This window comes from Athalia rosae, chromosome 1, assembly GCF_917208135.1.
Source record: "Athalia rosae chromosome 1, iyAthRosa1.1, whole genome shotgun sequence".
Lineage (NCBI taxonomy): Eukaryota > Metazoa > Arthropoda > Insecta > Hymenoptera > Athaliidae > Athalia > Athalia rosae.
Window position 1 is genome coordinate 23,178,163 of NC_064026.1, and position 26,098 is coordinate 23,204,260.

The window sequence follows — 26,098 nt, forward strand, 5'->3', positions numbered from 1 at the left end:
CACACAGTTTATTGACCGTAGTTGTTGCGTTGTTAGCCTGAGGAAATTCTCAGAGCAAAACATGCCTCCTACGAAGTTCTGACTCTTCCTTGAGTCAGTTTTATTAATTTTATCTAATTGCCTTTTTTACTGCTTGACGCGTACTCAAAAACTCTCAAGCAGCGCGCTTTATAATAGTATACATGTTTCGTAACGCATTATTTATGGATTATTGAGAGAAATAATCAACTGACAGAAGAAGAACTCAATTTTCTTATTCTGGAAACCGAAAAACGTGAATTCCTTCATTTCAGTGGGAAGGCCTGCTGGTGGCCGGTGGGTAGATCAACTCAATTGACAAATTTGAATTCGAAAAAATCAAAAGCCGCCACGGAGAAGTATGCAACCAGGCAATGTAGCAGCGCTTGCGCCGAAAGGACGTCGCACACGGCGACCACTGACGGCGACTATACTTCGTTTCGATGTCAGTAATGGTGCATTCATGACACAAGTGCATTGGCCTGGTGCTTGTATTTTGCAGATTGCGTTCTTCGTTGGACGCGTGTGTTTATTGTGTAAAAAGAGTAAATTGTTAATACGCGTTAGATCATGTGTGCAGCATAAAGTAATAATTCTGATTCGGAATATCACGTTTACAAACCTAAATAATGAGTATTGATGCGTGGATTTTGCTCGAGGATAAAAAAACAAATCTGTCTACCAGAAATACTCGATATGTGAAATGCAGAGACGTTGAGTGATAAGAATATTAAAGAATGTATCCATATCGTCAATGAAATATAAATACACATCTTCCGTATCTGTCAGCTGCAAAAAATGCAGCAGCAGGGAACTCCCAAGTTCCTAAAATACCATCAGAGCAGCGTCAGAAGTGTTGCTTTCAGTCCACGGGTATTATGTCATGGATATTAAACACAACTAATTTACTCAGACCATTGCAACTAACTTTATCATTTGTTACATCATCAATCAACTGTGTATAACTCACAATCAGCCGGATATGATTATTCTGCTATCAAAAATTCTCACACAGAAACGTCAGAATAATAATAACGCTAATTCTATGGACACTTCTCTCATTCGATTCAAGACATAGACATAGTAATTTAGGATTTTCTAATACATATTATTATTTTTTTTTAGGATAGATATTTATTTTGTTCTGGCGGATATGATGGGAAGGTCAATCTGTACTCTGCTTTACGCATGGAGTTTCTTATGTGTTATCAAATTACTAGAATGACATTGGCCAAAAATGTTAACGCAGTGCGGTTTACTTCCGATGGCTCCAGGGTAGGTAGTCAGATGAGAAATGTCAGTGCTTTGGATTTATTCAATAATGAAATGCGAATAACAATGATTTTACTTTTCAGATATTAGCTGCAACAACTGCAAGAAGGCTTGTCGTGGTTGATGTAGAAAGAGGGGAACAGCTTTTGGCTTATGATAACTGTGCCTTCAGTGGAAGAGACAGGACTGGGTTAGCTACTGATCCATCGGGTCCAAACATGGCAGTGGCGGTATTCGTTAATGGAAAAGGACTTACACTGCTAGATTTGAGGATGCCGTTACCTCTGGATTACATCTACGATGTACATGAAACATTTCTTTTATAAACCATCTGTGATACCGTACCATTCCACGATACAAACTCAATCTGTTATCGTAGTTAAGCAACATTCGTTTTCGTTTTGTGAGTTAATTTGCATTTTCCCTCAAAAATAGTGTAGAATTCTCACGCCGACTTGACAGATATAGCTCATCCATTTCTATCTCTATCTCATTACAATTTCTCCCAATGACTTCAGTTTGTTCACATTATTCTCAATTATACTCAATCAAGATATTTTTCACCATGTTGTTACAGTTGCACGGTTCAGTCATCAGAGATGTATGTTTCTTGCACTCTTCGTGGCCTTGGCAGAGTTCTATACTAACCGGTGGTACGGATGGAACGTGTAAAATTTCATCCATTGATGGTCGAGTGCTCCATGCTTATCAAACTGGCCATACTGTTAACTCAGTATGCGTTACACCTGAACGGTTCACACGAGGTTCGGAAGATGAATTTTACAGTACGTACAATTTTCATCGCACTACTAATAATTTACAACTTTACTCACCATTTTCTGTGCTTGTTATTGCGAATATTACTAAATTCTATTTTTCAAATCTCATTTGAAGAAGTGCAAGGAAAATTTTTGATTGAAAGGCTTGATCATGAGTGGGGGTGACCTGATATCGGCTTACGTACCAGATACCGGTATTCAGGAGCACCTCAAAGAGCACAAGGACTTTCCAGTATGGAAACTCAGGTACACTTCAAACGGAAGTACTTTATACTCTGCTTGCGACGGCGGTATTTTGAGACGATACAGGAGATACCCTGATCACCACGAGTTTCTTGGTGAAGTGTATCGACATAAGGGTGACATTCAGGACTTCGATTTGTCTCCTTATGACGATTGTATCCTTACCCGATTTGCTGTATCCAAACCACTGCTTGTTACTTGAATTTTTATTTGAAACGATTTATGTGGTCCTTGACTAATTGATGTTCAGATATAGTGACTGCATCAAAAGACCAAAGCGTTGGGGTGCTTTTGTTGGGTCCACCAAACCACGGTTTCACCGAATACATGGAACTCACATGATGATTTACATTACTTCGATCCGTCCTTATATTTTCTGATTAGCGCTCTATTTAACCGGGTAATTATTGCGTAGCAGAAAGACACGAATTCACAAAAATAAGGCTGTTGATCATAGCCTATAATCCAGGTGTTCGATCTTCATAATTTCATCGTTATATATACACTAGGAATTATCACTGTTGGTGTTCTTGTTACTCTTTTTATTAAAAAAATCTAAGGGGGTAAACTTTATTGAATCACGCTGAAAAATGGCGGGTGATACTTGAGATGTGTTTTAAAAATTGGAGCAATTTTATCTATGCTAGGCAAATATGTTCATTTATTGCAAGATTACTACGTCAAACTTGTTCAAATTATTTCTGAATGAGATATACCCCAATAATTATACGTCGTTGATACATGTTGTTGCATTTTAATAAAATTCATGTTTTACGTTCATCCCATTAATTAATACTCCCTTTATTCAAAATATGTCAGGATTTATCATTGGACACATGCAAAGAACCAAACACCTGAAACTATGGCCGCTCCTAAATCATCCTAAATCATGCCTTCAATTTGATCATGTAACTAATTCAACAAAATAATAACGTTACCTCATCGTACGCCCAGGGAGGTTTAGCGATGGAGGGCCAGCTTCCCGGTGATCGCTGCTCTTTTTGACACCCTATTCAGTACGCCTAAATGATAAAATATGAGGAAACTTCGATACCGAAATCAGTTCTGAATTAAATATAATCCTAAAACCAAATGGTACATCAATTTTTTGTAATAAATTGTTGTCGACGAAATTTTATAACATTTATTTTCGCGTTACTAAAATATGTAAACTCGAATTTTACAGTGCAATAAATGAATATTATGTACGTCCATAGTTTTGGAATTTACTCTGTTTCCCATTTCCCGCCGTCTAACTAATTGTGAGTAATTGAAATAGTGGAATTTATTGGACAAATGATATGAGTATGTTTAACTGGTGTAACTGAACACTCTGTAGAAGGTGCCTCAGGTAATTACAGGTTGTGTTTTATCGTGATCGCAATCATTATAACGTGTACAACTCGCAACTTATAATTAGCTCGATATTATTTTTCGATCAACGACTGAACTTTATCTATCTACAAAACAAACGAGAGTTTAACCAACTGTTGCATTCAAATAATAATTATAACTACACAATACGCTTCGTTACTAAGTAACAATTACTTTATTGCCTTCAAGTTCCCTCTTCAAGGTGATTTATCGAGAACACTAGCTGTTAAAATTGTTGATATCCCTGCGCTGCCTGATAACTCCTGACTTTCAATTTTATTGCACGATAGATACCCTAATTGTAAAATTTGTTACGCAACAATAACAGGAGAATCAAGTTAATAAAAATTGTCGTTCCATCCCTAATTAGCATAAGTATCAATCGCTCTGAGGAAGTGAAGTAGCGGTTGCTTTTAATGATATGCGTATAGCAACTAGCAGGTTGCGATAGTCATACGGGTTGAAGCCCACCTAATCCCTTCAACATCAGCTGCCCACCTTCGCAGTTGTACCTCGGTCAATGAGCTTGGAATATATTTCCTAGTTTCATACTCTAATCATAAGTCTACATATACCTACCGGCTTTTACACCGATGGAACTGATTCTTTTATCAAAACCGGAAGTAACAGTCTTAGAATCGCCGCCTTAATAACTTCTTTTACTGTACGAGACTGTGTATTCATTTTCACCGGTTCCATTTTTTTTTTTTTATCGAGTTAATGTTCGATAAGTTTAAAAATGCAATATGGAGTTTTAACATTGAGAAAATGTGTATTATGCAAATATAAACATCTGTTTTTAATTGTCGATTAATAGCTGCGTTTTATCCCCACCGCGTATGTGTCGACAAGGTATAGTCACCGTGCAGTTGTGAGTTTGTAAAACTCAAACGTTTATTAAAAATACACTACCAACGCGGTGACTTCCAGTTGTGGTTTGTCGCTGGTTGCTTGCTGATTGGGTGCCCGTTGCCTGCTGATAAGGACGCGAAGCTATAGGATGCATACGTGAAGTACGAAAATTATATTATACATATTATACATCTACATGTAAAAATGGTTTTTGCAGATGAAATTTCGCCGTGACCTTTGACCGTTCAAACACGGGAGAGAAATTACCAAAATTGCAATTGTGCGTAGAGCCTGTTAGACACGCGGATATTTGATTACCATTATTGAAAACTCGCGTGTGCAGAGTAAAGTTTCGTTTACTCGGAGTCAGATGTTTCAAACAGTGTCCTATGCAAACTTCTCCAATGTCCGGGTTCAAATAGTAGGGCTGCTGCAGAGGTCAAAATTGTAGCTTCGATGTATCGAGGATGCGGCTTTTCAGCCAATGAAATTTTAAATTCTACGTACATCTGCAATCAAGTTCGTCCTTGTAAATTTCTACGAAACTTGCTACCAGTTCTGCGGCAGTTCTGGCAACCCGAACCCTTCTTGAACAAACGGTGTGGCTTCTGACCTTTTGAATATGAGCGAGTTCCTTGCGCGTTTGTCACCTGAAATAAAAAAGCATTTTTATTAGGTATAAGTTATCAGCTTGATATCGCGTCGAACCTCGTTTGATAGATATTGATTGCTGATTATTGAATATTTATTGCGAATCAGGGTAGCTGCAGCAGCAGTCCTAGGAATAAACTACCCCGTCGTAAGGAGAAAGTAATGAATCAGGGTGATTAATGCCAAGAGACAACTTGAGCCCATCAGATGGCACGGATGATATACAAGGTTAAGGGTCGTTAAAAACGAGAGGAAATAGGTCAGGGTGCAGGGCCATCGGCGCCCCATCGTTGGCACGTCGATTAACGTCTTTCAAAATAATTATTATATTCTTGTACAGATTGTGTGTATGACGAACGAACTTGATATTTTAAATACAGAAACTCGATTCGTTCGCGAAAGTTCATTTAGTAATCATCAAATTTGTTGCGCAAACAAAGCTTTTGATTGCACCTTATACATCTATTTTTTTCTTCAACCTATATATAACTTCAATTATGAGAACGATATGTAACCATTCGGTGGTTTAGGTGTTGCGCTTTTCGGTGAACCGGATGTTGCGACGAACGTCAGATCGAATTTTTTTTCAACTCGTTTGATCGAGAATAGATTTTTGATACAAAAAAATTAAAATTAAAATGCAGATCACGTGCCGTTCGTTGCACATAACGAATCAAAGCTTCAAATGACTGAAGTTTTATCGATTTAATTACACTTTGCCGTACGTCTAACTATTTCTAATCCGTCAAGGTAAAGCTCATAGGGAAGTAGGATCACAGGTCGCCTTTTGCCGTATATTTATCTAATAAATTCACCTTTTTTTTTCCAAAATAGATTACGGTTATTGGCAGTGTATCTCAAAATGATGTGGAAATTCGGCGTTTTGACAATGCTGTGGAGGCAAGACAGCAAAGGTTAACGTCCTCAAAAATATAGCTCCACATGACTCCGCATGAAAAGTTTCAAATAGATTGATAGTTCACGATAAAAAATTTGAGGAAAAGGGAAAGGGTGGAATGTGCGATCGATATTCAAAGATAATCGCGATTCTGCATAAATCACAAAACAATGAACTGCATCGTTCGCCACAAGGACGCCGACATGAGCTTTCAAATGAGGTGCGTTGCGGTGGAAAGCGAGCGGGTATTTGGCGACGTGATCGTCACCCAACAAACCCCGAAACTCATTCCTCGGAATATCTACCCTGACGATGTTCCTTTAATTTGTGGACGCCGCGATCGCAATCAAGCACACGAAATCCTGGAGGCTCCGGACTTCATGGCTATGAACAGACGACGCGTTTTCAGGCATCGTCGAAGCGTTCCAGTTCCCGAAATTCTCGAAAAACGTCCAGTGACAGTCAGAAGATACAAATCTATGGATGAAACTCAAAAACAAAATGTGGCGCCCGTTAACTGCAACGCGAACAATGAAGTCCAGATGCTCTCCGGGCATACCAAGCGGCGTAAGGTAATCGCAATGTTGATTAAGTATTTTGCGTGATGGATTCCCTAGGCTCTGTTTCGTAATTAATTAGTGTATTGATCGGAAGTACACCACCTGAAATTTCTCATCCGATATTTTCATTAAATTCAAATTCCTACACAGGGTGTCCCGTTTTAATTGATCACTCCTTTTATTTATTTATTTTTTTTGTATAAGTTAAATCAAAACATAGTTCGCACAAAAGTTCTAGGATTCATAAAAAACCATCAGATGGTATATTACCATAGATCAATTTTTTGAATTTTTGTAGTGACTTCCCAATCGATTGAAATGAATGATTGATCAAAATGGGCCTTGTAACATGCATGGCTATTGTAGAGTTTTTACGAAAAATGTCTACTTATCCTACCCTGAAAAGTTGTTATAACGAGTACAAGAGATTCGATCAGTCAGCTTTCACAATGTAAAAGCTATCAAACTTTCGCGAAACTGAGTTGTGGCGAGACTACTCTACGTGATGCTATCTAAAGTCTGCGGAGAACCGTGTAATTAAACTTGGAAACTTATCATTCCTTTCCAGAATCAAAACTAACAGTGAAATTGATCTTGATTTATAATACTCGTTTTCAAGGAATATCCCTCGCCTTTGATGGGCGCTAGTTACAAGTGTCAGGAGGTGGTCGTTTCTTCATTGGTGGACCAACTTCTTTTGGATATTTACGGTTTACCCGGGGGTGAACGGGGTCGTTCCGAGAGTGAGTCAACGGCGTCATCGGTCAGACTTCCTCCCCAGCCTGATTATCTGCAACGAAAACGTCTCGTAGTCAAAAGTAAGATACGCGCGTATCTTATTTCTTGCTTCGGCTGATCGTTGAGTTGATTTTTTATGTCCGAATTTAACGGAGTGACGGGGACGTGCCTTGATTTTGGCCGGCGGTTGAGCTGCATGTTGTATTATTGGCAAGAGAATAGCGCGTGGCTGCTGCAGTGACCTCGTTGACTTGGAGAGAACTTCATCGTCGGTATCGAGTGGGCGCACCCTTTCTATCCCGTTAAAGAGCTCTTATTTGATCCATTCAGCTATAGACATTGCAGGATAGTTACGAGAGCTTCTTCAGACGCGAAAGATGTCTAGCCATTTAAAGTTGAATGCTTTCTAGATGGTTGCTAATCGAAAGTGGAAAATACTTTATATGATATGCGAGCCGTTTGCAGATGCCGCTCGAACTTTTCGTACTGCGTATTGTATTTTCAACCCTGTTGAGAGCAGTTGCGTGGTGAAAACAAAGAATAAGGAATGAAAAAGTAGAGCCCGTTGGGAAGACGGTGGAGAAATTATTTTCAGAGAAAAGATTTGCGTTGTTTTGAACGTACAGGATAAGTCTGGATGAAAAATAATGGGACGACGTCTCGGGATTTTTTTCATTCTTTTTTATTCATTATGTCTTACGTAATTGCAAATTCTTCTCGGGTTTGTTTTATAAATAGTATGCTGATTTAGCATACAAATATAATTCGCACCGAATATCTGTTGAGTAGATTAGATTCAGCGAAAGATGTATAAGGCCTTCCCGCCGTATAATTCTTCACTCTTTTATTGCACAAGCTCCTAATTCTCTACATTTATAATGTGAATTTAAATTTTACATGAACAACTAAGCTCTCTGCCACGCAAGAATTTTACTCTACCATTATGTACACGTACATTATATGGTATATCCTTGTACATTGTACGTGTACGTATACTTGTAATTGTATGTGTATCACGTTTAGTATCTTTTTCGCAAATGTACGTAAAATTTCATGGAATTCTAAATTCTCATTATATTCTTTTCAACGAGAAAAAAAAAAAAGCGCTCGTACTGCTCTCCGCGAAAACCGATATTTCAGCCGCGAACAACCACGAGATAAGGTTTCGCATGACTTGAGATTCTCTATGAAAGGAATGGTTGCAAAAATCAGTACCAAAAAATTCATAAAATTCTTACTCTGAACAATGTTTTTATGTAAAAAAATGTCTAGCTTTAATTCATCGATTGTAACTTTGCTCGTTTTTTAGCTATTGTCGAGCTACGAATACTGGTCGAAACACTCAGAGAACACGTTAACCACGCAGGAGCACTTCTGATCCGTCAACTCCGACGAAAAGATCATCTGGTGGCGAAACGTGATAAACAGTACGACGTGATTACCGCACATTTGCAAGCACTTAGTGAGAAGCGCAGTAAGTTTTCATCCATTTATCCCTAATTCATAGCTACACAGATACGGAGTATACTCTGCAAGTGATGGATACATTAAAGTCCGTTCAATAGTACCATTTTAATAGCCCCAACGGCTAACAGTGCGATGAAAATTATCTGACGAATTTGTAGGTAGTTAGCTATATCGGAAAAGTTTGCGAAACTGTGACCGCTGCTGTTATTCTACGGTCGACATGACCTTCTGCATCTGAAAAGTACACGTGCGTGCCTATCGGACACCGAGCTATTCATACTCCATAGTCCATATGGCGTATTACCTATCTCGCTCGTATAGGAGTAACTCGAGTGTCATGAATTAAGCTCGAGCTAGGGATAAGCTTGCCCTGCGACGATCGCGGTGTCTGACGGTTTCGCAGATTTCATTTGCCCGTAGAAACCGCGATATTTCATAAAGCGACGAAACCCATGTCGCTGCGTATTTGATAATTTCATACAAAAGAGCCTGGAAACAAGACGCCGAGGTTCGGAGTCTGAATATACCTCGATCACGTGATAGACTATCATCGGTTGGGATTTTCTCCAATTCCATTACAGATAGGGCCCAGTTATACACCTCATATTCTCTCAGGATGAAAGTATCGTTATACAGGAGCTGGAGAAATAGCGCTGTGAGGTATATCGAACAATGGATTACCGGCTTAAAGTTTCGGCGTGTAGCTCTTTACGCCTACGCCAACGGGATTCATGTATATAATACTCTCACAGTTTGTCAGAAAAGGTCAATCTCACCGATCCCTGATTAATCAATGGGTATCCGTTAATTAACGAATTGTTTGCTCGACATAGGTGCTTTACGAGTGGTAATCAGTACTTTGGATAACACCGGTATAATCAATCTTCTGCGTGTAAAGAAAAGGATTCTCCAGTTCCATTGTTAGAGGGTGAAAACATGTCGGATATACACACGTACGATAATGGCTCAGCTATGGTCATTGGTCGGTTGAAGATCCATTAAAATCTTGCAAGTCTCGAGTGGACGTTTATCACACACTAGATCTATAGGTATACAGGCATCGTGTTGCGCCTTCCATTGTACCTATTCAATGAAAATCGTCATCTTTGCGGCAACCGCAACGTCTGAAGCCTGAAGGTGCCTTTTCACTAGCGTCGAAAAGCACTAGCAAGTCCGTCAGTTCGACGCCCGTCCTTGCTCCCGTGGAGGAAATAGTTGAAGTAGAAAGCCAAAATGGCTACACGATATGCGTCGATGCTAACGATAAGAAGTTGTAATACTCGAACTGCTTAGCGTGTTAATGCGGAAGCCTGAGAAGGTGGTGGAGGTATACCTCGTTATCTTTACACTGGTTTTCTGCGTCAGTTCGACACGAGTGAGAAGGCACCTTTACGAGTACGGCTACAGTGTATGGGGTCGCAGCGCTTGACGTTACAAAATACGCATCTGTTCCCACAATAGCCGTATTCTAGAAGGACCGCCTATTATTACATGCTACTGACACATGGTGATAACCATTATGTTACCCGAAGAGCCGCGTGCGCAAGATATATTCGCATCTCCCTTGTTAGATAATTACCACCACCAGTTTTCATTGCGGTCGCGTGTTTTCAGCCCCGTGATATGTTCTCATCTTATCAATTCTTATTTTCTCGCTTTCATATATATGGTACATATACGGAAATGTTACATATTTGTTCTCGCGTACAGGGGTGAAAACTTCCTTTACTCCACATCGCTGATGATTAGCCATAAATTGGTTGATCAACTTTGTCGCTATCGTATATTTTCTCGAAAATCACAAGCAATCGTAATTCTTCCCGAACATTCTCCGCTGGGATAATGACGGTTAATTTTGAGGTGTAAGACAGTGGAAAGCCGGTGGATATCGATTGATCTCACTTACGATTTCTCAGACGCGATTTGACGAAAGTATCAATCAGAGATCTCGGTACTTATATGGCAGGATTTTTGCTCCCGAAATTTTCCACCGACACAATGTAGATGCTCTTCTTTGATACAGCTATATTCATCTGGATTAATTAATAATAATGCAGAAACTGATAGAACGAGTGATTTATGATAGCTGGTATTTAAAGCATCCGTTGTTTCACGGGCAACTTACGCGCGGAATAATTCTCAACGTGATATATTTGGCACGCGCTTGTCCTTCCGCCTGGAACTAATCATGTATTCTATTACCTCAGCCCCTATAGTCTGGGTAACATTAATTTTGCTCTACAGAAAACGTTATCTCTACAATAGCTGTACAAATACACATTAGTTCTGATACAGAATTTAGACGTGCATGCTGATCCATAGCGATAAAGCGATACAGAGTATTGTTCGGCGTGGATAATAATTTCAGTTGTCTGAAATTGTATTCTTCACAAATTTCAATCGATTCAATTGTTATTTTATACACCTGTACTGAATCACATTCAAAAACCATCCCCTTACCTTTTCATGCCTGTCCGAGGATTAACTTCACGGTGAAATCGTTCGATTAAACTTTGCGATTTCCCTAAATTCTCTCACGCGTATGTCATGTTAGCATCAAGTGGACGTATGAGAGTTAGAATATTTCAGCGACTAATGGGAAATCGTGTTTTTCTGCGAATGATATCGGGAGACGTACATGATTATACATTACATGATACATACTGAACCACTCGGTAGTGATGATCACAGTAAGCAAGTAACGCTTGATATGATGCAGCATCGCGATGATGAGCGCAACTCATCCACTTGCGGTTAGATTGTGATAAGAATATAAAACTCCGAGTACATGATCATTTTATGTGCATCTATGTACCGCGATTATTTTTAGCATGAGTTTTCCACGTTCATTTCACTCAGGAATCGCGGTATTGTAATACCACATCAATGTGTGCAGTATAATGCTGTATCCGCGATATTGTACTTATGATGAGAGCGGAAAGAAAGAAATAATAAAATGGAACGAGGTTATCGATGTATACCGAGTACCGCAGAGTTTCTGCAAAAATTGGAAATTCATAAGAAGAATGAAATTACTAAATGAAAAGCTATGGAGAAACGGACAAAACGAGGCCGAGAATATACCATCAGGGCTTCGAGGGAACGAGAAAGTAAAGCGAAGAGCTCGCACAGCTGAAGAAGGATTTGTACAGGTGTAATCAATCTCGCGTCCCGAGAAGCACCGAAGCGTCTACCTGTTTCGTCCTTGACACAAACCTCCGCATTATACATGTATCTACCTACATCTGATGGTTACGGCATCATTGACAAGACTATTCTCATCTCGTTTACACTTTCTAGATAAAAAAGTCTGCTTTGCTTCGGAATATTTCGAGAAAGTTATGTGATACTCAAAGCTGACACATGGCCTGAGAAAAAAAGAGAAATACCCTGGGAGGGTGTATAATTTTTTTTTAAATTACAAATAATTGTCTTCGATCGTTTTGTTTTGTGTATTTCATAAATCGTTCGAATAAAAATATCGGTGAAATGCTGTTCGTCGTATCGTGAACCGAAAGACCATACCACCGAAAGGTTTTATGTTGAAGATACTCCGTGTTTACCGACATATATGATTCACACATGGATCGGAAGACCCGTGGAAAATTCATCTTCTTTTCGGGTCAAGCACGTACCTTAGTACCCGACTTGCTCAAAATTCAAAATAAAAGTCTTTGAAAAAAAAAAGGAATACGAATGTCGATTGTGACGATTTTTTACATCTAACGGTACAGCAATTATGAGGTAGTTATATACATCTCGAACGATCATTCTGTTCACCCGTAAGCCTTTAATGATCTCTAACGGCTTTGCGGTGCATCGGAAGTTGAAATGATCGATTCGTGTCGGTTCACGGTGCATGAGAATTACGAATCATGTACGTGTGTAACTGAGGTGGCGACGGTATCGAAGCGCGATCCCACATACGAGATCGGCGTATACTTTAAAGGTGTATAAATTTTGGAAAATAGAATTCTCGTGGCGTCCTCGTTGTCCAGTTATGCCTACGGGCACGCGAGGTTCCGTCGTAGTGACTAGAGTAGAGTCGCGGTCGTTGTCGCACGCGGCGGTGCAGTGATCAATAATTGTGGTTCGCCGTCTCGCGATCCCTCGCGACCACCCCCGATGCCCAGTGACTCGTCTCTTATCAGAGCGCTTGCGCATCCATGCGAGATTCGACCAGACTTCCATCGCACACACACACACCCACGATCTGCACCTCCGTGTCTTCTTTTCTCCTTTGTACTTCGAAACACCTCCCCAATTTACAACTTACAGACACCGCTTATCCACCGTGAGAAAAATACGAAGTAATTTCCCAACGCCTGCAACGAGATCATTCGAACCTTCTCCTTTTATCGACGGAAGAAGCGACGAGTCCGCGAGAAGACACGAAAGTGACGGAGACCAGCCGATATCGATATGCTATTTTACGATGAAAACAATTTTGGGTATTCAAGTATACTGCTCGTCTTCGTGAAATTTTCGCACAAATCATGCGACAATCCTGCTTTGATTCCTGTTCATTGAGATCTACCCCCGAAGCGAAGACTTTCACAACGGTCTTACAAAACTCACCATGCACCATGGAAAGGTCCGCGTGTCTTATCTGCGGAATTTCTATACGATCATTTTTGAAACCCTTCGTAGCGGCGGAGCGCGTACAAGGCGCAGACGCCGGATGCCTCGTTGTAGCTGGGGGTGCAGGTTTAGAAGGGAAACGCGGCCAGGGTGTCCCCAGTATCTCTCCCTAACGAGGCAAGTGAACAGTAGGCACCCCTGAAGAATGCAGAAAACGCGCGCGCATCCCTCCGAGGCACGTTGTCAGGGTCAGCTGATTCGATGAACTTGCCTGGTTCGGCCAAAAATCCTCGAGGCTCGCCGTAGTCCACCGATAGGACAGAGCTAAGGCCTTCGTTTCGAGGACGCCCAAATTTATAACAGTGTTCACCTGACCGCATTCTTCGGATTATTCTCAATCGACCGAGGGATACTTATGTCATTGTTCGCGACACGCGTGAATACCGCAGTGCGAACGCATCGGGGGTAACGAAATTCTGTCGCAAATTATTCCAATGAAAACGCGTAGATGTATACTCGTTGTATCTGTCATGGGTGTTTACTCTTCGTTCCTCATTTGCCGAATTCCGTTCCCCAGCAATCTGTGTGCTCCAAAAATACCTTCCGATAAAATACTCCAGTGAGTTCATTGTTGTAACCGTCACGTATATCGTACGCGATAGTGTCCACCTTATTAATTAGCCAGTTCCAATTATTACGAGAGGGTAATGTGTCGGAAGAGAGTTGGTTCCCGGGCGTCGAACGACTGGTCGGTGCCCTTGAAATGCCAGATGAGCTTTCGGGGCCCTTTCGCTACGACCTTTTGTAATTCTGCATCGCTTAATCGGTGAAGAACACTTTCCGGTGGATCGGCTTTAAAACACTTCAAGTTCTCAGCGCGTTTATCACGGTTACAAAATATAGAATTACGCTCCCTGACAAAGCCACCTCCGTCTTTCTTCGTCCACTGACGTGGGGCTCGCGAGAAAAGCATGCGGAGGTCGCTGGTTTACCGAATAAAAATGCACGAGCATGATTTGTGGAGGGAAAGAATTCCGCCTTTCATCGGCACGCGAGCTTTCCAAATTAATTGCGAGTTACAATCGCGCGATATAAGCGCTTCGGTTCTCAGACGCAATTAAAATATGCAGCCCCTTAAAACTTCTGACATCACCGTGTGCGGAATACGGTTCTCCGTCTGTACATCCGTTCCATTCCCACGTGAATCGATCATTTGTAAACCACCAGTCGTTACACTTCGACGACGGCGACCAAAGCGTTGCATGAATCATGGTAAGAAACGTGGCTTTCCGAGGGATGTTTCGATTCGATTTGATTGTCGTGGGTATTTTCCATTTGCCGAGTGCTAAGTCTGACGGTATTCACATTCCATCTGTATGCAAGTAGATAGAATCGTAGTCCTTATTTTATAGTTTACGCGTGCTTCAGGATTACTCGGATCTTCGGTACTATACAAAGACTACTATAGACGGTGACCTAATATTCAGGTTCGTCTGGTTTTTTTTTTTTTTTTTAATTTTAATCAGGAGTAACTGATAACAATGCGATAAAGCCTTCCGTGTTACAATATATTTTATGTCTTCTTGGTTCCAAGAATCAACCTTTGAAATATACCAGGTTTTAAAAATAGTTCAATTTCAAGTACGGTGAATCTAAGAGCACCTACCTACCATCCCTATCTACCTTCGATATTATTCATTCGCTACTTGTCACGGACACCCAGTGGCCGTAAGACTGGTTGTCATATGCCTTGAACGCGTATACGTATAATCTGTCCGTTCGAAGCCAAGTAAAACGTCGTGGCCTGGAATTTTGACGATACGAGTGAATAGACCCGGAAAGTTGATCGATGTAAAAACGAAAAGATACGCTGGTAGCGCAGACAGCGCTGAAGCTCGAAAACCCCGTACCGGAAAATCACTGAAATTTCAATTTTCGAACAATTTCCGTGGTAAGGAATTCCAATCGCAACGCAGTTCATCGAAAATCCATATCAGAGAGTTTTGTACACACATAACGCACACCACATAACAGTATTCGCTTTATATTTCTCCCCCCGGTGATTTTAATGCTGGAAATTGTTATCTACGCGAAGTTGAGATTAGGCTTTCGGAGGACAATGTTCTTTACAAATCTATTCATCTGTACACTCTGTGAAACTTGACAGCTGCGTACGTAGTACACGTCTCACGACTCGGGTATATTCCAAATGTTCAAAGTAATACGCGAGGAGCCCAATTCGTACGATTACCACGAATACGTCGGTTGTCACGGGCAAAGACCTTACGTCGAAAAGAAAGAAATTTTTGACGGATCAAAATTAGGGTAGACAGGCACTCGACTTTCAAGTATGGTAGGAAAATTTTCCACGGGCCACGGCATTTCGATCAAGCGAAGGAAAAAGCAAAAAATGAACATGTTTCTGAAGCCTTATACTTATATCGAGCGTTGTGTGATCGTCATTTTTTTTCGAGGACGACGCGAGTGCCTTATACCCACCGAAGCGATTTCTTTTGTACGTGGATTTTTTGGTCCACCCTCAGCGTCATTTTCTCCTGTCAAGTTATCGCTTCGTTAATATTTCGCCAAAATTACGTGGTTTGGGGAAAATAAATCAATAATATCGACGTCTGATTCTCTTTCACTTTCCCTTTCGTTGCTGGCAGCTGCATGGCATATTTTTGGGTGACTTTATATCCCTATCCTCTCCATTTGTTACCAACGACGTCTATCGATCACGTTGTTTTCCTTCGATATGGAAATGAAAGTACTTTTTTCACCCCTTAGAGGATCGATCCTCCGATCGGTATGAGATTAATTGTAGTTAACTGATTTTGGTAATAATGTCATAGACGAAAGAGCGATTGAAATTTCCGCGATGTGTTACTTTCGATCATCTACATCGTCGGATCGCCGATCTACCGTAGTACGAGAGAAAAACAATTGTTACGCGCAATGCGTGGGCCGGTAAAAATCACGATAAGAGAAGAATTGACGAGAATCTTAAATTTTCGAGAGTGAGTGCAATGAACCGTGATTAATCATGAGACATGAAAACGGTTAAAGTGGAGGTACCAAAACTGTACCCACATGATGAAGACGCGAAAGATGAAGATGAAGATGAAAGACCGAAGAAGATAAGGGGAGGATGAGCGGTTTTTTCAACTCTCTAAAAAGCCTCGCGTCAGGAGCCGCGAACGCCGCTGGTGCTGCGACCAAAGGTAGGGTCAGAAATAATTACAGGTATTCGTCAGGGTGCGTCATTCTCTGGTGATTTTTTTATTTCACGCGTGCCGCCTCCGAAACGGTGCAACCAAATCATAAGAACCTCTTTGCCTCTCCAGCGTCGAGTTATTCGGAGTTTCAAGCATTCTCGTATTTTTTGATGATACGTATATTTTTGTACGGTTAGAACCGTTCCGGGAGGCGGCACCGGTGAAATCGAGGACTTCACAAAATAACCCACCCTAGTAATTGGCACACCGTACAATATGGTAATAGATGACCGTGGAGTACGTACCGATTACGGGGAATCACAAAATATATTTATAACACAGGTTAGTCGTCGGAAGATAAAATGATAGGTGCAGGACACGCAATACACGGCGCAGCTGCCGCCTGCCTGTCCACATATACCGTGTAATATAGTTTGGCTTGATTAGCTATTGGCGAAATGATCTCTCTTTTTGTCACGCATACATACAATTATTAAATTCCCTCCCCGAATGTGATACGTGGGCGCATACGCAGGTGTATATGAATAAGTTAAGCCTCTAATTAAAGCGTCATTGCAGAGGTTGGTCCGTGGGGCCATATAACGTGGGGCGTACCTATACAGGAATTTATTAAGATTGTGGAAGACAGGATTGAGGTAGCAACTTCACTCAAGGTGTACGTGTATATAGGTACGTACAAGCGAGGGTGTACAGGTTAATTAGATAACTTGAGACGCTTCTTCTTCCGAAGCACCAAGTGGTCTTACCGCAAAAGCGTGAGAAATTTCGTATGGGATTAATTGTTTTTTTTTTTGGTCGAAGCGACGACGTTGCCTGGGTTATGGATCCTCGATGTGATTCACTTACTTCTTTCCATTTTTATTCATACATTGTGACATATTCTTATGAATTATCTAATTCTATAAACTTCTTTAAGGAGAATATACGCGATTCGAATAAACATAGAATCTCTTAATAATGTTAACAGTTGAACAATAACGTTCCAAAATAGATGTCATGTGTAAAGTAAGGTAAATACATATAAACACATGAGATGAATATACATAGGTTGATAGACACAGATCTACAAACGGCGATGGCTCGTCGTAGCAATTAGGGGTGACCAGAGCATACGGAGAATAATAATTAGATATAATTGTAATACCGTAATACAATTGAGTCATCATTGAGTGATGCAAATGTAGGAGGTGTAACGCACGATATGTAATTGGGTAAGTTCTAAAATATTACAATTTAAATCGGTTGACCTGTCGGGTTCGTGTCGACGCGACGGCTTCTAACTAATAAATATCATTTCCCTTCGCATAAGGCGTACATACAATCTGTTTTCTGACTTTTCATTTTAAAGGATACCCACCTTCTTTACTCCCTTCTTTTTTTGCACTTCTTCTTTTTCCCCCTTTTTCTTTCTTTTCTCTATTATATATTCTTGTTTCAGGCGTGGGCGAGTCCTTACGTTTTGACAAAAAGTTTCCTTTGAACTCCACACAGTTTTTATCCGTCTGGTAATTGGTTCTCAATGGTTGTGTACGGTTACGCATATGATTTAGAGACTATATATAGTCTAAAAGTATTGAATAATCATACCGCAGTATAATGGATAGAGCGAAAAAAGTTAATTGTCACTGACCTCCTGGCGATGATTCTAATTTACACAATTTCGGTTCAAAAACCTCGTGACATACAAAGAGGAAATCGAGTGTGATTCAAGAATGGTAATTTACATTCGCGTGACAGTTATATTCTCAGGATATCGGAGTACAATCGATAGAGGAATTCTTTGATAGATATTCGCATAACTTAACTTAACATACCGATCACGTATTCCCAGGTCCGTGTTCCAATTAGCCTATAATTCCATTCACAACGGTTTAAATAGAACATTCAATTTCCTTCAAGTATATGGGACACATTTTTCCGATTATTTCTGCGTGCTTATACAAATATATTGTACATATAAACGCCGTCTCACACGTATAACTAGAAATACGTACAGTTATTCATAGTGTGTACAAGTATTTATATTTACGTTAATACAATATCACACTGGTATTCGATAACATCCATCCTCCGAGCAGGCTCACAAGATTTAATTACGTTCAACGTTCGTTTATTTGATCGAGGTACGACTGCGCCGCATTCACTCGAATTTCAAATTTGTATTAGATCACCTTCGCCGGCGCAATAAGTTGGGCTTGTTAATACAAGGCTCGTAATGAGGAACTCCTTGACGCAGTTGAACGAACAATGAGAATCACGATGCTTTCATTCATCAATAGGAATATAGTCGTTGAGAGAATCCGCGCGGAGGCTGACAGCTTTTATCCCTGCACGATACAGACCAACCAGGATACGATTCGATTACGATTTTGACAATTAATATTTATGTATAATTCATCGTACGGGATTATTCTGCTTTTCTCGACTAAGAGCCACTGATGTAAACTTGAATAATATCATAATCTATTTTTTCCTTCCTCACGGTTAGAAAAAAGATGCAATCAATCCACGTAACGGTGATGCATGCGTGCATGTGCAGAAATAAAAAAGCGATTGTAACAAAAGAATAGAAAATAGAATAAAATACAACGTACGAACTATTCCTCAGTCTCACTGCCTATTGAAAAGATAGGAAATATTCTGCACACACTCAGAATCCACATGATCAAGTCTCTTCCAAATTGAAGAAATCCTGATTTGTTCTTCCGCTCGTTGTTTTGTTGTAATAATATTTCTTCGGATTCTTTCGCTTCCTTGGCAGCCATGGCTAGGTCTTCGATTCTTTGACGTTCCTCCGCAATTTCTCGGACTATTGTTTCGTAGAATTCCTTCCATCCCTCAGCTTCTTTTACTATACTAGCTTCCTCTTCCGCTTGATGCTCCGACAGCAGATCACGACCTCCTTGATAAGAGGCGTTCCAAGATAGCCTGTCTTCCGTGAGCGTATCAAACGCTTGATTTTTACCGTAGTAAACACCGCTGTTGTAGAGAAATTGAGTTAAATTAGCCCAGCATCCCTCGTCCCATGGATTATCGCCAATGTAGAACCACTTCAATCTAGTTACTTCGAATTTCTCCAGGGAAACACATCGCAGGTTATTGAATCGTAGATCGAGAGTTGACGCTTTGGAAAGTGGTCGTAGTACGGTAACGAATATACGCGTAAGATTGTTGTGTCGTAAATCCAATAGTCCGATGTTCGACACGTTGCGGAAGCTTCCCTCTTCAATGATCGCTATCATGTTGTGGGTGAGGTCGAGTTTTTCCAAACTCCTCAATCCAGAAAACACGTTCTCTTTGATATACGTCAAAGCGTTCCTCGATAAATTCAGAGTCTTCAATTTCGAGAGACTTCTGAAGGCAAAACTCTCCACGTTGTCCACCGAGCAATTAACGATGCTCAGTGATTTCAGCTCGTAATACTCGGCAAATGAATTTTCCGGTATATTTTTGATGTTCGAACTGTCGGCAAACTTAATTCTGTACGTGTACCTTGGTATTTCCATGAGGTTTTCGAGACTCGCGTTACGACAAACTGTTGTTGATCCTCTGGCACCATTGTTGCTGCAAACATTTGCTAAAGCACACGTCACAATGGTCACAGGTAGAAGAAGTACGTTTCGCATCCCGGTCGCGATTAAACGGACTAATACAACGAACTAATTTAGAGCGTGACGCTGGGAGTTAGTTAAACTGCTTGATGCCGATAAATAATTCTTTGCAATCGCCGCGTCATTTCCGTTCCGATGGACACCGAGTTGACTGGCTCAAGTCACCTCCGAACAAAATACTACGCCTCACGCATTAAATTAACATCGACAAATAATTAGAATCGATTGCGCTCACAGTCAAAATGAGGATTCGTTAATATGTTCGTAAAGAAATACAACCAAAAAAAAAAAAGAAAAAAATTACGAAAGAATTTATGTATCTATTGTTCGAACAATTGACCTCAAAGCCAGCATATGGAAACTCATAGTACATGCGCCATCGTTTCAGTAGAACGTGTCAGTACATCTAATTGTAAGCCACCTACGCTATAAGCTTTTCCATTTTTTTTTAATGTCAAAACTTCGCGTTATCTTTGGCAGATAATCGCGATTGCTCGTACCGCGTTATATGGGCACAAACGCGTATAAATTCATTTATCAACCGTTCAATTCGATCGTTGATAAACGACCCGTCGAACAGACATCTGCAGACCTGACCGTCACATGCCTGTAGTACTTTCGCTGACAATCGGTCACTCTTCGGGACGTAGCAAGAAAATAAGCAATGAATCGGGTAACAGGTCCGTGTGACATTAATGACCAAAACCATGTTAACGAAGGTAATCGAGAGAAACACTTTCGATCGTCTGCACCGCCACGACCAACGAACGCCTGGAAATCCGCGTAATCTGGTTATCCGGACGAGGCTTACGTAATCAACGTGTGCGGCGTAGTTACCATCAGTTTCGAGTAAAAAGAAGAAAGATTGCATACGAGCTCAATGGTTTCAGCAGAAACAGTGAGAGACTGAAAATTTTTCGTTAGATTTTAAATATCACTCAATGTAGAAAAGTAACTCAATAAATTCGAAAGACATTTTCACATGCAGCATTAGCAGAGCCCGACGAAATAAGGATGATTGGGAAATCACCCTAACTTGTATCCCTGCGGGTGTCGCTGTCAGTTTGAATCCTTCTCATGTGTATCGCAAACGATTCGGCGTTGTCCTTATAACGTACATGGAGTGCATGAACGATTTACGTATTTTCAGGATTTTCAACATCGAATAAGATCACTATAAGATTACGGGTTTATTGACGACCCAGCGCGGCGCAGCTGCGGATTTTATCCATTCGTGAAGCTTATTTATTTGATAGTGAAGACGGATGAATCTTTCGAACGAATAATTCACAAGTCCGGAAAGTTACGCAGATGTATCCGGTGTTTTTGTGGAGGTATGAAACACGGATGAAAATTATCATAATCTCTGGTAACGCAATTACTCCATGCAAAGTAGAGAATACAGTTTCATCCCTCATTCGACATCATTCACAATTTTTGACGAATTACCTGCAGTTTAAAATGGTGCAGGTATAGAACTAACTGTATCGCGATTGTTGTGTGTATAGTTGTTTCATTTATTTCAACGAGTTTTCGCATCGGAGAACTAGAAACACACGCTATCATCTGTAAACCCTGGTTTTATCGATCAAGAGGGTCTAATATCACCAGGGGAATGAAAAGTGAAATGTATGTGTAGGCGGTGCAGATCTGGTGTATAAGATCCATACATATAGTACCGTAATAATATTTCTCTCGTCACGATATCAACGGTTGGCCTATCTACGTCGTGGCTTTATTTCCTTGGTTATACGATGGCTTGGCTCGGAAAAGGATGCGCAAGTTTTCCAACCCGTTCCGATTTATAATAAGAAACAGCAAACGGGATATATTATCGTTGCGGATGAACTGTGATGACCGTATGAAATTGTGCCATGGGCCCGTTATAGAAATGTAATTGTAGCGCGTTGGTAAATCGTATTATAAGTAATCTATTGATTAGTATGATTTATTTCGCTTATACTTATTGTTGGTGAATGGTTGTATATGTGTTACTTCAGGTGAAGATACGAAGATGAGGTTCAGCGTGGCACCACAACCTGGAGAAAGCGGATTCACGCAATGGCTGGATGCCATGAAGATGGTCGCTCGACTTCCAGGCGGAATTCCGTCGGAATTCCGAAAGAGAGTGAGTATCCGGGTTCACTGAAAACATCCTCTCGTTATCTACGAAATATCCATCGGGTATACGAGGCATACGTGTCAACAAACTTCAAGAACGAGATGAAAGGATTCAAATATTTGCACATAGCTATACGTATGCAGTTTGGATCGCTCTTTAAGCTTTTAGATTTGAATTTCTGATATCAACAATAACCGATCAATTTCAGGGGATGTCCGTTAATGTAGACGCGTACCGTGACTCGAACCGGCTATATCGTTACTTTCAAGCGCATTAGTTCCCCCGAGTTTCTCATTATAAAAGTATTTCTGATACCGTCAGAGTTGATCCTGAACACCTGCTTCATCTGTACTACCACAACTACTAACTTTCATGTACTTGAGTCAACTATTTGCGAGGCGGACAGGCGTACACACGACATATATTTCCAACAATCATTATTACGACCAACTTGGCAAACATCCAGCCTCTATATTGACTCCTTTGATTTAACGGTAACCCACTCTCTCACTTTCCTACATACGATCTTAGATGCCGAATGTCAATAACAACCTGCCATTTATGCCTTTTTCCAACGATAAATACGACCACGAAAACGTGAATTCCATTGCGATTTCTCGGTGAAGTCGAATATACCTGAAAAGCTGTAATGATCTAATTTACAGAGTAATCCTGTGGAAACTCCGTGTCTTTTTTTTTTGTATCACGCCGATGGCACTCAGCTGTTTACAATTATATCATGTTTCATTCGAGAATTTTAGTCACGAAAACTTCCTGTGTTTACAGTTATGGCTCACGCTTTCGGAACGACATTTACAACAGCGCGGAGTTGATTGGAGACAGGCAGAAAAGCTCTGTTTCAACGAGTGGAGCAATCCGGACGACGAAGAACTCGGCATACAGATCGTTAAGGTGAACAAACAGTGACCGCTAATCCTCTCTTCTTATCGTGATTTCAGACTGTGTGAACGCGACGCAATAATTTTCAGGGCCGACAGTGTCGCCGGATCACATGATATATTTCAGTCGCCTTATATTTCCTCAGTTTATTTTTAGAGCGATCAATTATATGATCATTTGACAATTGAAAATAATATCAGAGGGGTCTCGTTGTATACCAATTAAAATAATTTCAATTGGTATCGCGTTGACCCGCAGCAAAATCACAAACTATTTCCGATCAATGCGCTTTGTCGCGGTTTCAAAATTCGATACCTTAGCCAGACCAGTTGCAAGGAACTAATCCAACGATCAATCGCATAGACTGATCGCTTATAAACTCGTGAACAGATGATCAGGTGTTCCTTCGAAATCACACAACCGAATCAAGACATGACGAGCGTCGAACTTACAGTGGTAAAAAAATGTTCAATGTTCATAAGCTTGCACCAACACTTGCTATTCCAAGTATTGGTACGCATCCGGTGAACGGTTCTCAATCTAGTATCGATTGTGGGCTCTGCCAGCTGGCGAACTGCCTGGAAGCCTTCCAATAATCCCATTACAGTCGTGCACATTGGACTACCTATCCGTTGGCACTCACTACCTGCAACTTCCTAGCTGAGCGCCCTTTCTTAGTTCCTGGGGTGTTCAACTCACTGCTGCTTCAGGGTTCACGTAGCAATTCGCTGTACCAATAATATCTCCAATTTCTGTGTAACTGCCAATTTTGTTTACACGCTGCGTTGAACCCCTCTCGATAATGCGAAACGACGTTATTCGATTATAATAAAACAGATTAACTTCACTCGTTGCGAGGAATTGGCTATGGTATGCCACTCATTGTCCGAACTGCACCGGCATGCATATGAAGTCCCGCCAATAATATTTGCGATAATATTTCATTCGTATGAACTTTGAAGTATTCATAGGACACAGCTTAAGCTTATCATTTTATGCAGGTGAAGGTAATTTATTGTTCCGATGGAATATTATTCGCTTTCGTATTACGAGAAGCCATCCATATAATTTTTGGTCAAAAACGTCATATGAATTGAAAAGTGGTAGTACAAAGGTGAGCGAATTTATTCTGGCGTACGTTACTTTGTTATAATATCATCTGAAGGGGCGCAGATAACCCGCGCTGTAAGGTTGACTAAAAATGACTCAAATAAAATCCAACTGGGGTGACACGAATATCATTTTCAAAGAAGAATGCTTATCTCGTAAAAATATGGAATATGGAAAAAATGTAGCTGGTTTTCAAAAGTTCGTAAATCCCCTTCAATTACGGGCCACTATAAAATTGATAACTGCGTGAAATGAGAATACATTGAATTCGGAGTTGATCGTCCTGGAATTTTCTGAAAAGGGACTCTCGTTCCTGGTCCACGTGCCATATCGCCTGTCTCTTCTTCAATCGACTCTTGCCTCCACAAAAATAACACCATTATAAAGGCTGATCAAAAAATCAGACCGACGGAATCGCCGTTCGAGCATGTGGAGCATCTTCGTTAAAATATTTCCTTTTTTCCCCGACCTGATCAAACGGAATTTTCGTGACGCCGGTACTCACTCGCAATCAGTGTTCGAACTCATTCTTTTTTCAGGACCTTCACAGGACGGGATGTAGCCTTTTTTGCGGGGCGGCAGGGAGAGACAATCAAGCGGTACTTCGACGGGTTCTTCTTGGATTCGCTCGTTGGAATAAGTCAGTCGGGTATTGTCAAGGGTTGAACGTACTGGCCGCCTTGGTACTTCAGGTCATGGATCGGGCGGAGGCAGCGGCGGTCAAGGTCATGATTTATCTCATCGAAGGTGTTTTACCAGAGGGTTATTTCGCGGATAATCTTCGAGGACTTTCCGTAGACATGGCTGTTTTTCGGGACCTCCTAAGATTGAGATTGCCAAAGCTCTCGCGTCACTTGGAGGCACTTCAGAGCGACGCCAAGGACAAAGCGACCGGTAAAAGTCTTGAAACGAATTAAATTTCGGTTCCTTTGATACACGCTATCAAAGCGAATAATATACGTTCGCCGTTCAAATCATAGGTTGATGAAGTATGTCCTTTGACGGAGGAGTTGATTTTTTTAACAGCGTTTATTTTTTCACCCCGACGCGATTTTCCGACTAACGGCGACGATTGTTTTTTTAGGAAGCAGTTACGAACCCCCCTTGACCAACGTCTTCACGATGCAGTGGTTCCTCACCCTCTTTTGTCATTGTTTACCCCAGGAGGCGGTGCTCCGTGTCTGGGATCTCATTTTCCTGGAGGGGGACGAAGTCTTGCTGCGAACCGCGCTCGCAATTTGGGAAGGGCTTGCAGAGTACGTTAGCAGTAATAACGTTATAAAATATAATGAGCTCAGTCTTGATACGAATCATACGTTTTCTTTTTTCTCTGCAGTCGAATAATGACCGTAAGTTCAGCCGATGAATTCTACAGTATAATGGGAGTCCTGACGAGGGAAATGCTGGAATTCACAGACACTAACAATCTCGTAAAGGTCAGATCGTTACTCCCATTCTCCTAACCGTTCTTTTTTCTTCCGACTCAGTGGATTTTCCCGCACGTCATTCATTCTCGAATTCCAGTTGACGAACCCTCATTTGAATTATATCACTTGAATTGGGGGTAAAACTATTCCACGAATCACCCATATAATCCCATGTAGCTCGCTGCGGCAGACACTGCACGTGTATAACCGGTGATGCAGGCGATGGCAGCGTTGGTATATTCGCATCGATTTCACGCGC

General features: G+C 40.9%; 3 protein-coding genes and 1 long non-coding RNA gene across 11 annotated transcripts in view; 2 read left to right on the forward strand and 2 right to left on the reverse strand.

Moving 5' to 3' along the window:
- Positions 1-457: 457 nt before the first annotated feature.
- Positions 458-3,092, forward strand: LOC105691339. Of its 2 annotated transcripts, none has more exons than XM_012409745.3 (6): positions 458-891; positions 1,144-1,293; positions 1,374-1,592; positions 1,868-2,075; positions 2,213-2,487; positions 2,563-3,092. In XM_012409745.3, exons 1-6 carry the CDS (start codon positions 817-819, stop codon positions 2,566-2,568), a joined length of 933 nt encoding a protein of 310 aa, XP_012265168.2. In that variant the 5' UTR covers positions 458-816; the 3' UTR covers positions 2,569-3,092. The 2 variants fall into 2 exon arrangements, with proteins under 2 accessions (XP_012265168.2, XP_012265167.1); XM_012409744.4 differs by having other exon boundaries at positions 2,213-2,467.
- A 1,353-nt stretch (positions 3,093-4,445) lies between these two features.
- On the reverse strand, positions 4,446-13,547 carry LOC110117329. Its single transcript, XR_002305959.2, has 2 exons — positions 13,431-13,547; positions 4,446-5,188 (listed from the first exon to the last, which is right to left on the reverse strand). It is a non-coding gene; the product is annotated as an uncharacterized LOC110117329 (long non-coding RNA).
- Positions 4,566-26,098, forward strand: part of LOC105691391 — a 30,412-nt gene continuing 8,879 nt past the window's right edge. The window contains exons 1-9 of one of the 7 annotated variants that reach the window (XM_012409830.4): positions 4,566-4,699; positions 6,024-6,659; positions 7,267-7,465; positions 8,695-8,859; positions 22,281-22,408; positions 23,189-23,314; positions 24,952-25,306; positions 25,497-25,668; positions 25,749-25,848. In XM_012409830.4, the coding sequence (XP_012265253.2) occupies positions 6,258-6,659; positions 7,267-7,465; positions 8,695-8,859; positions 22,281-22,408; positions 23,189-23,314; positions 24,952-25,306; positions 25,497-25,668; positions 25,749-25,848 (1,647 nt within the window). In that variant the 5' untranslated portion in view covers positions 4,566-4,699; positions 6,024-6,257. Of the gene's footprint in view, positions 4,700-6,023; positions 6,660-7,266; positions 7,466-8,694; positions 8,860-13,615; positions 14,053-14,477; positions 14,706-14,969; positions 15,385-16,220; positions 16,655-16,685; positions 17,339-22,280; positions 22,409-23,188; positions 23,315-24,951; positions 25,307-25,496; positions 25,669-25,748; positions 25,849-26,098 lie in introns of those variants that run through there. The other 6 variants (XM_020855468.3, XM_012409832.4, XM_012409833.4 and 3 more) reach the window with 6 other exon arrangements.
- Positions 17,854-22,186, reverse strand: LOC110117328 (slit homolog 2 protein-like). Its single transcript, XM_048648784.1, has one exon. The coding sequence runs from the start codon at positions 20,293-20,295 to the stop codon at positions 19,267-19,269; it is 1,029 nt and encodes a 342-aa protein (XP_048504741.1). The 5' UTR covers positions 20,296-22,186; the 3' UTR covers positions 17,854-19,266.

What these genes read in the sequence shown, in the direction of transcription:
- LOC110117328 (XM_048648784.1), bottom strand. Translation starts at nt 20,295, where the DNA reads ATGCGAAACGTACTTCTTCTACCTGTGACCATTGTGACGTGTGCTTTA.
- LOC105691339 (XM_012409744.4), top strand. Translation starts at nt 817, where the DNA reads ATGCAGCAGCAGGGAACTCCCAAGTTCCTAAAATACCATCAGAGCAGC. An exon ending in GTGTTGCTTTCAGTCCACGG is followed by an intron (nt 892 to 1,143) that starts GTATTATGTCAT and finishes ATTTTTTTTTAG; the next exon opens with GATAGATATTTATTTTGTTC. An exon ending in TTCGGAAGATGAATTTTACA is followed by an intron (nt 2,076 to 2,212) that starts GTACGTACAATT and finishes TTTGATTGAAAG; the next exon opens with GCTTGATCATGAGTGGGGGT.